Here is a 12,389-nt window from a genome sequence, read left to right as displayed (position 1 = left end):
ACTTATTTTTAGAAAATTTTTTTGTTAAATAGATAGTTTATTTATAACATATTATTTTTTTTATCTTTTTATTATAATGATGTATATGGTAGAATTCTAAAAGAGAAGTCCACCACATATTCATATTCTTTTGTGGTTGAGTGAAGACCACAAAATAACAAATACAATTTAAATTGACCGGTTAATATTGTTAGGATTGTCCGATCCTGTTTGACACCTAAAATTGTTTAGAGCTGTGTCTACATATATGATTCATGGACTAGTTGCTCAAAATCTTCCTGCATAAAAGATAGATACTATACCAAATATTATCCTAAAACATTCAATAACACCACAGTTATTAATGATAGTGGATACCCATCATGTAGAAGATAAAACACAAGAGTAGTTACTGAAAGAAAATTCTATATGGATAATAGGAATGTAATTTCTTACAACGCATATCTGCTAATGTCTTATCAAACACATGTTAACGTAGAGTACTACAACAAGTCAAATACTGTATATGAATAAAGGTTTAGACAAGGTGGCAGTTAAGGTTTCAAAGAAAGCTTTCAGTAGAGAGGATGCTTATATTATTATGAGATCAAACAATTTTATGAGTGAGAGTATTTATCTGCACGTGAGGCTGTATGGAGTGCCAGATGCAAAAACTTTGTCATTGCTAATTGAATCCAAAATTTTTCTTGGTTGAGTAATTGTGTTTTATTTCATTGGTTGTGTGATTATATTTGTGGCATAACCACATAATTCTGGCTCAAACCAAAAATAGGTTGCAGTATAATTTTGAAAAATAATGCAGCGGGTTGGGTTCTTGTGAGTTTCGGACCGGACGGTATTTTTAGAGGTTTTTTGTTGTGGTGGGACGTACTGATATTTGACTTGCGTAACTGCTATAAAGGGGAGAGATGATTGTGTGTGGAAGGGGTGTTGACGAACAAGAATTTTAATTTTGCGTTCTGCTAGTTGAGTTTTATCTATGGTTTGTGTCAAGTCCCTATTTGCTACATGGGTGACTTTAATGAGGTTGTGCAAGTGAAAGAAAAGAAATGAGCTAGTATGTTTACAGGATCAGCAGTAATTTTTAAAACATGGATACAAGATATGGAGCTAGTGGTTCTAGAGCTGAATGATCAGAAATTTACGTAGTTTCGAGGTCAATCGTGTAATCGCTTTGATCGGGTATTGGTTAGCGTGGGATGGATTGAAGAGTTTTCTGAGACGATGCTGAAAGGCGGGCAAAGAGGTTTATCTGATCATTGTCCTTTGATTATGGAGAATAGTAGATTGCTAGAGAGTCTGAGGCTGTTCCGGAGTTTAAATTCTTGGATCACTCATGTGGGTTTCTCAAAATGGTAAAAGAGGACTGGTGGGGCTAGGGGGTTTCTCAGGTGTTGCGAATTTTTTCAATAAATCAATTAGGAGTTATAAGAGTGGACTGAGTTTGATCTTTTAGTTGTTGACGGCATTATTAGATATGACTATAGAGAGATGTTTCTTTGTTTGATTAGCATTTGTTTTTTGTTTATTTGTTTTGTTTTCTTTCAAAAAAAAATGAAATTAAACTTATTATAGGCAAATGAAATAACTCCTAAAATGGAATTAAAATGATGGCTGATGAGGTATATATCCTTCAATCTAGTAAGTAGTTAAGGACTAATTTATCGCGAATCAAAATTTTATTTAAAAATTTATTATTAATCAATAAGTTAATTCCATTTACTGACCAAAACAGAATTGGATCTCCTTGATATTTGTTTAAATAAATTAATAAACTAATTAATAGACCAACTTAAATTGGTTTGTGTTTTTGTCCTTTTGGTATGAAAATGATATATATTTCAACTTTGATTATGTATTACAGAGATAGATTTGTTTAAAGAGATGTGTGATTTTGGACAGAGATAAATTGAGTAGGTATTATATCAATGAGATTACTTAGCTTTTAGTTGAATTATGCCAAATCTGTTGATTCTAGAGAAGTTAATATTAATTAATTAATGTATGACAAGATTTCAGTTTCATTGCTATGTTTTAACTTTTAAGTAGTAGTTTTCGTTAAATAATTTTGAAGAATGCAAGCTGTTAAGAAGATTGTTACTAGGTTTTGATTTTTGACGAGCGAGTTTGATGATAGTTGGGGATTGTTATCATGTCAAGTTATAACTGCGTCCATCAACCAAAATTTGCCTTATTGTTTTTGTCTATATAAAAATTTTTTGGAATGATTTTATAATATCAAATAAACACCAAACTAAATAGTAAATACCCCCAACTAACATCCAGTATTAACTTCGCTCAGATGAGAACACATTTGCACATGGATTTTTAAAAAATGATTAATTAATTTAGTAGATGTTCTTAAATATCCTTTTAAATATTACGTAAAAATTTACTAAAAATTATAGATCAAATAAACAAATGTTTTTAAATGTACTAAGAGTATATATTTTTAAATCTTTTTATTATTATTTAAAAAAAATTGTTAAGATATTATATTATTAAGATTATGTTAAATTTTAGGTATATTCATTTTAATTAAATATCATAATTCACATAAACTCATTTATTATTAACCATTAGTTTGAATTATTTAAAGGAGTATATATTCTATTTTATAACAGATAATAAATAAATTGATATAATATTTTATCTAAAATAGATATAACAAGTTAGAATATTTATATATTACTATTTCAATTTAATTTCAAAATAATTTATGATAAATTATTTATTCAATTTTCATAATTTTTATGTCATAAGAACAACAAACAATATTATTTTTTATTAATATTTATATCGTCTATTCAATTTCTATAAGTAAAAAATATTTTAAAAAATTCACTAATATTTCTTAGTTCTTATACAATATAAAAAAAAATTTAACTCAAAAAAATATATATCGAGAGTTTTCAATTTCCGTGAAAAATAGTTATACATCTTATGACTTTGCACACTGTAGCAAATGAAATCTTTCACAAATACCATATGATCAAAACTGTTTGATAATTGTGAGATTTTAACAATCAATGGAAATGCAAGTCCCTGAGATGGTTGAGCTGTCAGTTCTGCTGATAAAGGGATTGATCTTAACCCAAACAAGAGAGAAGACTGATGCCAACAACACTGACCAAAGTATAACAATGGTTGGTGTTCTGTTCTGGCGACCCATGAGACCTTTGAGGAATGGATACAGATGAAAAATAACCCAAAATGCAAAGAAAACTTTGCCAAATAAAGGTCCCCAAGACTCATAGCCTCCATTGAGTGCATCAGAGAAACCAGCAACAACACCAACCATGTTAACTATGATCAGAGTTGTTGGAGGGATCAAGAGTGTGGTCCATTTTATGATGTAGAGTTCACCAAACTCTGTGTCATCTGCAGCTTTTGCTGTGACTGTGAAGTTTGTGTCAATGCCTGCTAACATCTTCAGGAAACCTTGGAAGACGGCGAAGAGATGGGCCGAGACGCCTCCTATGACCCAGAACTGCTCGTTTCGCCATATTGCTTCGATGGTCACGCCACTCCATCGAAGCTCCAAGATGCTGGTGGTTATGATGGACAGAAATAGTCCAAGAAAGAGTACACTTGCTAGGTTTGATAGCTGCATACAATTGTCAAGAACAAAATGGTTTAAGGCTAATTAGTGTAATGGCCTAAGTTCTAAGCTTATGCAGCTATGAATTGTTTTCTTTGGTGCAAGACATTATTAGTTGTAGCTTGTTATGATGTGTTAAGAAGAATAAAAGATGAAGAAACTACCGTTGGTATGATGAATTTTCCAGAGAGAAGGCAAATTGCTGGCAAGGAACAATAAGCAACAAGAGGAAGTGATGTGAAAGGATAGACAATGGTGTTTATGTAAGCTAGTCTCTGAAGCCATCTGAGGCGTCCACCTGCAAATCCATACCACAAAGGGCAGTGTCTGCTGAAGAAGATTTCAACTGATCCAAGGGCCCACCTAAGAACTTGGTGCAACCTATCAGACAAGTTGATTGGTGCTGACCCTTTGAATGCTGGCCTTAATGGCATGCAGTAAATTGATCTCCATCCTCTACAGTGCATCTTGAATCCAGTTAAGATATCCTCTGTCACTGATCCATAAATCCAACCAATCTGAATGAATGCACAACAAGAACAACACATTTTAGTTAGTGAACAAGTCAATAACACATGAAAGAAACGTTTAAGCCTCACCTCTTTTCCCCATTCAGTCTTCTCTTCATATCCACAGCCAATTACATGAATGGCCTCCTTGATCAGCATTGAGGGATCTGCAGAATCAGGAACACCTCCATTCTCCATCAATGTGGACTCAATGAAAACAGTGGACAAGCCAAATGTTTTCTCAAAGCTCATCTGTGAAATCAGCATTGACCTCTCATACTCATCATAATCTACAGCAAAGAAAAAGAAACCAGTGATATATCACTCAATAAGAGTTTGTTCTGTATTTTCAGTGAAACATGGTTGGAAAAAAAACAAAACTGTTCTTACTTTCAATCTCCCTAAGATTAAAAATAGCAGCATCAAGTTCTTCCCTCTTTGCATCTTTATAAAGCTCAGAGACATCTTTTTTGGCCTTCTTTGAGGGGCAGCAGCAGCAGCATGATGAAGAAGATCTTGGTAAGTTGGGCATGGAAGGTGGACTATAACCATAAAGAGCTTGTCTATTGAAAACACATCCAGTTCCCACATACATAGGTCCTTGAATTCCATCAAGTCCTTTCATGTTAACCTGAATTGGATCAAGGTTAAAAAGTGCTGTGAATACTTTTTTCATTGTTATATAATTCTACCACACACAATACAAAATTTCTGTTGAAACAGTTTGTTTTGATTTAAACTCACGTCAAAGAAAACTGTGTTGCGATTTGCATATCGATCACTGCGATCAATACCGTCGAATCTCTGGGGGAACTGCACATAACAGACATCTCTACCAACTTCTGGATCCATAAGAAAACACATTGCTTCCCGGACAGCTTTGCTATTGTTAACATAATGATCACAATCAAGATTGAGAATGAAGGGAGCATTTGTGAGAACTGCTGAGACCCTCACCTATAAAAATCCAAACAAGAATCAACAGGCCTAATAAAATCTCAATGATCATAATAAGGATATGAAACATTAATCCAGAAAAATTTTTTAAGCATTCTTACCAGTGCATTTTCAGCACCAGCCTTTTTGTGATGTTGGTAACCTGGCCTTTTCTCTCTGGAAACATACACCAGCCTAGGAAGTTCATTCCCTTCTATGTCATGTGCACCAGTGTGTCCAAGGAAAACCTGCAAATAGCAAATAACAGAAAAATTCATTTGAATACAGGACACTTTAAACTGGCAAAAATAATTTAGTCCTTGAAGTTAGGCATTTGACTCTGCCAATAGATTTGATTCAACAAATGGTGAATGGATATACCTGAATCATGCCAGGGTGATCGCGCGAGTTATTCCCAGGCCAAGGGGTTCCATCTTGCATAGTCCATCCTTCTTCTGGTGTTTTCTGTGCCTTGGCTACCAAAGCATTGATTCTTACTTTATACTCCTCATAGTCTCTCTGGAAGATAATCATGATTCATGAGATACTCCATTTGGATTTAGAAAAAGAACAATGTGATGTAATGTATGTAATGAATACCTTCATAGCTCTACGTTCCTTCACAAAAGAAGGTTGAATTTTGTCTTTGAGGTAGTCAATCTTCTGAGAGAAGTAGAACTCAGGCGCTCGCGGCTCAATCGAGTACTGCTTGCAAAACGGAACCCACTTTCTTGCAAAATCAGCTGTCTCCACAAGGGATTCAAATGTAAGCATTGCAGCACCATCATCAGACACATAACAGGATACTTTATCCACAGGGTAGTCCACAGCAAGAATAGAAAGCACTGTGTTAGCCGTGATCAGCGGCGGTTCCTTCAATGGATCCACTGTACTGACAAAGAAATCCACAGCAGCAAGCTGAGATGGTTCACCTTCTCTTTCAAACCTGACATTCCAACATAGATCACACATGAGTATTCACAATTAACTTAAGAGATGTTCAACAGAAAACTTGAAGTACAAGGAACACCTGGCAGAAAGCCTGTCAATGAAAGTGTGCCTGTTGATGGGATACCATTTAGGGAACTGATCTAACACCCATGAAAATGCAAACCAGATCTCACAGATGATAGATGTCAACCACAAAGCAAAAGCACTGTCAACAGGATTTGTGACTCGGTAATGGAAGAAGAGACCTAAGATTATCAGACGCATGATTATCACAAATCTGTATGGTCCCATTTTTGTTTTTGATATTGGAATAGTAATTGAGAGTGGCTCAGCAGCAGCAGCCTCTGAGGATCTGCAGAACATACCAACACATAACCATGTATGCACATCAATATAATCTTAAAGAACCATACTAAATTTTTGTCCATGTCATTCCTTTTATATTTAGGATGCTTAAGGTTTGATAATTTGTATTCTGCCTATAACTACTGCTATAAAGTGGAGAGCTTATTTCTGTGTCCAATTCCATGCATCTCTAGGAATATACTAACCCAAGGGGAATGAATTGTTTATTGTTCATTTCAAGAAAACTTTCTCATTTCTGAGTGAACTTACTGTATTTCTTCCATCTGCTGTTCCGGTGGAATTGGCGCCGCATTTTCGGCCTTAGATTCAGCCTTTTTCTTCTTGTTTTTCTTCTTATCCTTCTCCTTCCAGCTCTCCACTCTATTTTTCCAGATTGGATTCCCATATTCATCATTTAACTCTACAAGAAAACCATGTTATGAATGAATGATCAATGAGCATTTCTAAAGAAAAATCTACTTGAAAATGTTAGCTTAAGTCTCTCATACCACTATCCACTGTGGACACAGTACTGACATGCCTAGCATGGATTCCAAAATCCTGAGAAATACTGAGCTCAGAAGCCATTGATGTTGACCGATTTCCATTAACCTTGGTGTCATCATCATTTTTGGATCTTTCTATAAGATGTATAAAAGGAAACAAAGCTCAGGAAAAAGAAGGCACATGCATGCTAATTCAATTACTTTGTGAAATGATTTTAAAGTAGAGATTTCAAAGTGTTACCTTCATAGAGAGTAGCACATCTCAGACAAGCTTTGCGACCCTCATTCATTTCATAATCAAAACAAGCTTTGCAGATTGGAAAATAGCACTCATGACAAGCCACAAACACCTCTCCATTAGCATCAACTCCAATTTGTTCCCCACAAGAATTGCACAACTGAACACTAGATTCCATCATTCTGTTCTTGTTTTCTTGGTTATGATCTTGGTCATACCCCTCAAGGTTCAAATGAGAGTGCTATGTTGCAATGTTTTTATAATCGTAAGGCAGAAGCATAAACCAACCCTTTGAATGTGTATGGTGGAAAAGGGTAGTGATGATGGTGGTGGGTTCATTTTCATATGTTGAAGGGTTCTTATCATTGTTTAACTCACAAACAAAGGCACATTCTCTCACTGAAGGAATAAAGTTTTGAATTTATTGCGGGAACTATAAGGAACAACAACTCCTTCGGTTGTGCTAGATACATCTTTAACTAACTACCCTTCATCTACAAGCTCATTGCAGCAACCATATACAAATATTATTATTTCAATTATATTCTTCATTTTTACTAATACAGCACATGATTATAATTGATAATGATACTTGACCGTTCATCTTGTTATTCCAGATTAAGCTAACAATGTTCAGCATTTATTATAACCGTGATTCGTATGTTGCACATCTCTACTAAGTTGTTCTAACATCGGTTCGGTTCATATTTAATTAAAACCGGTTAAACCTCAGTTAAATCTCGATCGAACTAGTAAACCAATAAACCAATAATTTTATCGGTTTATTGACCAGTCCGGTTCTCACAACCTTGTTATAGATACTCACCATGTTGTGTCCTAACTCAGATTTCTTTAATAAATTTTCAATATTTTAAAAAAAAATTCCATTCCTTTTGAGGTTAGAATACATGACTAAAATATGGTTCTTAAAAAAAAGGCAAAATATTACAACAGAAGCATCAAGGTCATGATATCTTTGACAAAAGTGGTTGCCAAAAAGTAACTTGGAAGTTCAATGTTCAGAAGAGACAAAGTTAAGATGACACGAATTATTAAACCATGTAAAGATGTAAAGCCATCATGAAATAGCATCTTGTCCTGATTATATCTAAATACAAATAAAGATCATATTATTGACAAAAATTACAAGTGTTTGAATGTAACAAGACACTTTATTAGTATTACCGTGATGCCACAGAGCATTAAGTGGCATGTTAAAACTTACAACTCTTGACATATAATAACATGTCAACTTTGTTATCAAATTATAGATTCCGTTTTTTCCCTCTTTATATGATTTCACCAATCTAATTACAGCCTCAGTTCTGTGCCTCTCAAATCTACAAAGCAGTATCACCTCAACAGTTCCTGAAAACATCTCCACCTATGTTAGTATATACAATATTAGAGCAGGTTAGTTTGAAGGAGGCTTCTAAGAGCAGCAATCCTATATATTAGGCCATGTAAAGAACATTAAGTATTAAGTTAGTGAAGAAGAGAAGATTGCTGTAACATTTTAGGTGGAAGGGAATACCGCAATGTTCGCTGAATTTAAATCCATGCCAGATTCCATAAGGCAACGGAACATCTTGAATTTCCTATAACACCGTTCTGCTTCAGAATCAAGCCACAAATTCCAAAACAACATAGCCTCTGGATGCATTTGTTTCTCATAATCCAAACTCTTCCCAAGACTTCTTCGAATGACCTGAAGCTGCAATCACTCAAACATTTATTCCAAATTTCAGAAAAGTTCTAGTTACATTCTAGTACCATCACACCAAGTACCTCAGCAAATTCATTTTCAGTGCCTTGATGATTGCTAGATGCAAAAGAAATCCGTCCACTCTCAGCAAACACTTTAGAAACACTGATTTTCTTTCCCAGGTGATCATTCTGCACATAAGGTTGATTCAGCGTGGGTAGGGTCTCGACACTTGTCAATTCAAGTCCCTTCAACATAGACATATTAGTTTGAAGAGCAGTAACGAAAATCAGCATAAAACTGGGGGCAGGGAGAAGATTCCAGCTAGGGTGCTAACATGCATAAATCGCCTAAGACAGATTAAATACATACCTTAGAATATTTTGATGACCTATCAAGATGATATGGACTGTCTGCAAATGTTGAATCATGGGTTGAAATCCCTTGTTCAAATCTTTTTGTGCTAAGCATGTTCAGATTATTGATTATTTGTGCAACAATATCAGGATCAGGTTCACTATATGAATTTGCTAGGTCTACAGAAGTTTGGACAAGCAATTCTGAAAGAACATGCATAGCATTGACCATTATATGAACATCGGGTCTGGGAGACTCGATAAATAACTTCAAAAGACCCTTGAGTTTTTTAAGAAGATCAGTATTAAAATCAACTCCAGATGAGGATGAAGTTGGAATTGGAGGATGACCATTTCCATGGAAAACCCCATTAGTTCCATTCACAAAGCCATCAACATTTACAGCAGTTACAAGTTTTCCTTTCAGTGTTGAGCAATCTACTATGGAAGAAGATTGAGTCATTATAGAGTGAGAATTTTGCACAGGATTCATATAATTATTTTTTGGATCATTAAGGACATTAAATGTGTTCTCTCTTCCACTGACGTTAGTATAATGCCGAAGCTCAGTTCCCTTATTTAATTCCAACGGGGATTCCACCAACACAGTTTCCATATAATCTAAATTATTAGCTACAGGGCATGCACTAGATTTGGAAGACAGAAAATCATCTTTGATGTATCCAACACCAGGAAAGAACTGAGGAGCCAGAGGATTTAAACTATTATGTTTTTCTGTTCCTTTCTCAACATGATGAGATTGTATAGGCTCTGAAGTTTCTAATGGCGTTGCACTAAAAGCTGTTGTTCCCTGCCAACAAGGAGAATCCACCTCAGATTCACTGTCAACTCCTAAGTTATTGGAAGATTGATCATGCAGAATGTTTTTAGCAGAGTATGTATCAGTTGATAACTTGAGTGGTGATAACTTAGGGTAATTAAGATTAGAGCTAGCTTGATCTATGGTGCTTTTTGAATTTGATAGAATATCTTTTTCCCCAATTGTATTGCTTTTTTTAAGAAGACCATCAGACACTGCTATACAAGTGTTTGACCCATCAAGAGCATGCTTACCTAAACAAACAAACAAAAATTATGAAGCACCAGAGTGCAACTTGTCAACAAAATTAGAACCAAAATTCAAGAACAGCATACTAGAATTGAATGCTAGGCATGCTTTTGATTACCACTACTTGAACTGATTTTGCTGGTGCATTTGAAAATCCAATAATACGATATTTTCGGTCATGAGAGCATAATTAGAACAACAAACATAAGAATGTAGCAGTAAGTCGAAATATTTCTCTCAGATATGAAAAATCAAATGTTTCTTCACTATATAGTAGTAGAGAAATACTAATCTACCACTTTATAGACACAAACACACTCAGCACGTAGCTTATCTTTAAACGGTCTAAAGAACATAAAAATACACTGAAACAAATAAATTGCTTGTCTTTTAAGCACCAAAATTTGTTATTCTTTGCATACAAGTGAAATATGAGTGATTTTGAATTTTTTATTATGAAGGCAATAGCATAACTAGTGAGTTGCTTTTCATTGCATGTAATTCCTAACATTTGTGGGAGGAATTTGGATGCTCTAAATTTTAAATTTGTACTTTAGAGGATAAAGTGTGATCTTTTATCCTTGAATGGTTTCTCTCTCATATTTATTTTTAGTCCCACCTATAAAATAAATGGTGAGAGATCACACTTTACTCTTTAAAGTGACATTCAAACTTTAGAGAATCCAAATCCTTGTGGGAGAAATAAATTGAAATCTCAACTCTTAGCATTGCTTAGAAATTGTGCAAGACTGCAAATTACCATTTTCACCAACAATAACGACTTCGCAATTCCCTTTGTTAACCACATGCTACTTAACAGTTAAATCTTATACATATACTCCATATTAGTAACCATAGAAACACAAGGCTCAAGTCTACAATAGACTGAGTATGAAAGAAACTATCCTCACTATATGCAGTAAAAGGCTTAATGTGATAGAAATTATAGCACACAACTAACTAAAGGTACTTCCCTCAGAAGTAAGGGCGGGAAGATCAATCAGATAAGAAAGGCATAACCAACGTACTATACAAGTGAAAGATAATCATCAGAATCTATCAAAATTGCATTAGTTTGGGGCAGGCCCCAAACCATTCAAGAAGAAAAAGAAAATTACCTTTTTGAAGCATGCTCCCATCATCAACTGAACTACCAACTTCATTACCACTGATACCAGTACCATAACCTAAACCAGTCAAGCTTGATGAGTAACTAGGCATTGGAAACTCTTCCAGAATTCTAAAGTGTGACCAGTGAATCCCATCAAAGTCATCATCTTTTCCAAATTCCTGAGAAGGGTACTGTTCAAAAAGTGATTTTTCCTGTTCCTGAGTGGAAATTTCAACAGGTAAAGCTGTTGTTTTTGAAGGCACAGTTGCTACTTTAGAACCCATGTTGCTTTTCCTGAAAGAATCAAGCAAAGAGCTAAAAGGATCATCGTTACAGTGAAGCACGGATGAAGAAGCTGAACCAGGTTGGTGGTTGGTGGAGCGGTTGAGAGTGAAGGGTTTTGCAAGTGGTGACAAACGTGTAGTGGTCAATGAAGCCGATTTCTTCCCCTGATCCATTGTTGCTTTGTTTCTTCTTTGATCCTTTGGAAGAGCACACAGAACAAACACTTGGTGATCAAAAAGTCAAAGCTTGGTCAAACAAAAATGCAGAAAAGGAAAGGGAGTAATAATGGCATAAAGGAACAGAGGGAACAGTGGAAAAGAACAAAGGAAGGCGAAGACTATTGACTTAGAATTTGTTTTACCTTCCTCCCTAAGTAGTTAAGTACCCTTTCCCAGGAAATTGTTTGTGCTTTGTTTAATAGTTCCTCTCTCTTGAAATTTGTTCCTTTTATTACTGGATGTTGAAACTTTTTTTTATCAATTTTTTATTTTAATTTTAGAGTTTGAGGTTTAAAATTTATTATTTTTGTATAAATTATATTTTATTTTAAATTTTATTTGTTAGGGGAATAAGCTCCTAAAAATTAGGTTACATAATTATTAGTGGACCTGTTAGTAACTTAATTATTGAGGTATTTTTAGCAAAATTATTACTTTTATAAAAAAAAATTGTTTATGCAACATATCAACCTCCTCTGTTTTTTTCAATATTTGCTGCTATCAAAATCCTCTACTTTCCTAACAATTCTCTGTCTACTTCATTTCCTAGTTTTATCTC

The 12,389-nt window shown here is 34.6% G+C and overlaps 2 protein-coding genes across 5 annotated transcripts; both read right to left on the bottom strand.

Annotated features, from left to right (window-relative positions):
• Positions 1-2,881: 2,881 nt before the first annotated feature.
• On the bottom strand, positions 2,882-7,495 carry LOC112714439 (cellulose synthase A catalytic subunit 8 [UDP-forming]). Its single transcript, XM_025766035.3, has 12 exons — positions 7,090-7,495; positions 6,852-6,983; positions 6,613-6,763; positions 6,077-6,349; positions 5,647-5,992; positions 5,428-5,565; positions 5,169-5,294; positions 4,855-5,067; positions 4,501-4,741; positions 4,201-4,400; positions 3,766-4,119; positions 2,882-3,607 (listed from the first exon to the last, which is right to left on the bottom strand). Exons 1-12 carry the CDS (start codon positions 7,265-7,267, stop codon positions 3,020-3,022), a joined length of 2,940 nt encoding a protein of 979 aa, XP_025621820.1. The 5' UTR covers positions 7,268-7,495; the 3' UTR covers positions 2,882-3,019.
• Positions 7,496-8,126: 631 nt separating this feature from the next.
• On the bottom strand, positions 8,127-12,351 carry LOC112714440 (uncharacterized). 4 transcript variants are annotated; one of them, XM_072204384.1, is made up of 6 exons: positions 11,974-12,351; positions 11,335-11,809; positions 9,164-10,221; positions 8,875-9,039; positions 8,621-8,800; positions 8,127-8,454 (listed from the first exon to the last, which is right to left on the bottom strand). In XM_072204384.1, the coding sequence occupies exons 2-6, from the start codon at positions 11,783-11,785 to the stop codon at positions 8,440-8,442; spliced, it is 1,869 nt and encodes a 622-aa protein (XP_072060485.1). In that variant the 5' UTR covers positions 11,786-11,809; positions 11,974-12,351; the 3' UTR covers positions 8,127-8,439. The 4 variants fall into 4 exon arrangements, with proteins under 4 accessions (XP_072060485.1, XP_072060486.1, XP_072060487.1 ...); XM_072204385.1 differs by lacking the exon at positions 11,974-12,351 and having other exon boundaries at positions 8,621-8,794; positions 11,335-11,966; XM_072204386.1 differs by lacking the exon at positions 11,974-12,351 and having other exon boundaries at positions 8,875-8,982; positions 11,335-11,966.
• Between the last annotated feature and the right edge of the window lie 38 nt (positions 12,352-12,389).

The sequence above is a fragment of the Arachis hypogaea genome, chromosome 10 (genome assembly GCF_003086295.3).
Source record: "Arachis hypogaea cultivar Tifrunner chromosome 10, arahy.Tifrunner.gnm2.J5K5, whole genome shotgun sequence".
Classification (NCBI taxonomy): Eukaryota; Viridiplantae; Streptophyta; class Magnoliopsida; order Fabales; family Fabaceae; genus Arachis; species Arachis hypogaea.
The sequence above is the reverse complement of the archived record's forward strand: the minus strand, read 5'-3'. Positions and strand labels throughout refer to the sequence as shown.

What these genes read in the sequence shown, in the direction of transcription:
- LOC112714440 (XM_072204384.1), bottom strand. Translation starts at nt 11,785, where the DNA reads ATGGATCAGGGGAAGAAATCGGCTTCATTGACCACTACACGTTTGTCA. An exon ending in GGTCATCAAAATATTCTAAG is followed by an intron (nt 9,040 to 9,163) that starts GTATGTATTTAA and finishes TCTATGTTGAAG; the next exon opens with GGACTTGAATTGACAAGTGT. An exon ending in CTGAAAATGAATTTGCTGAG is followed by an intron (nt 8,801 to 8,874) that starts GTACTTGGTGTG and finishes GAGTGATTGCAG; the next exon opens with CTTCAGGTCATTCGAAGAAG.
- LOC112714439 (XM_025766035.3), bottom strand. Translation starts at nt 7,267, where the DNA reads ATGATGGAATCTAGTGTTCAGTTGTGCAATTCTTGTGGGGAACAAATT. An exon ending in GCAACACAGTTTTCTTTGAC is followed by an intron (nt 4,742 to 4,854) that starts GTGAGTTTAAAT and finishes GATCCAATTCAG; the next exon opens with GTTAACATGAAAGGACTTGA. An exon ending in TAATCTTAGGGAGATTGAAA is followed by an intron (nt 4,401 to 4,500) that starts GTAAGAACAGTT and finishes TCTTTGCTGTAG; the next exon opens with ATTATGATGAGTATGAGAGG.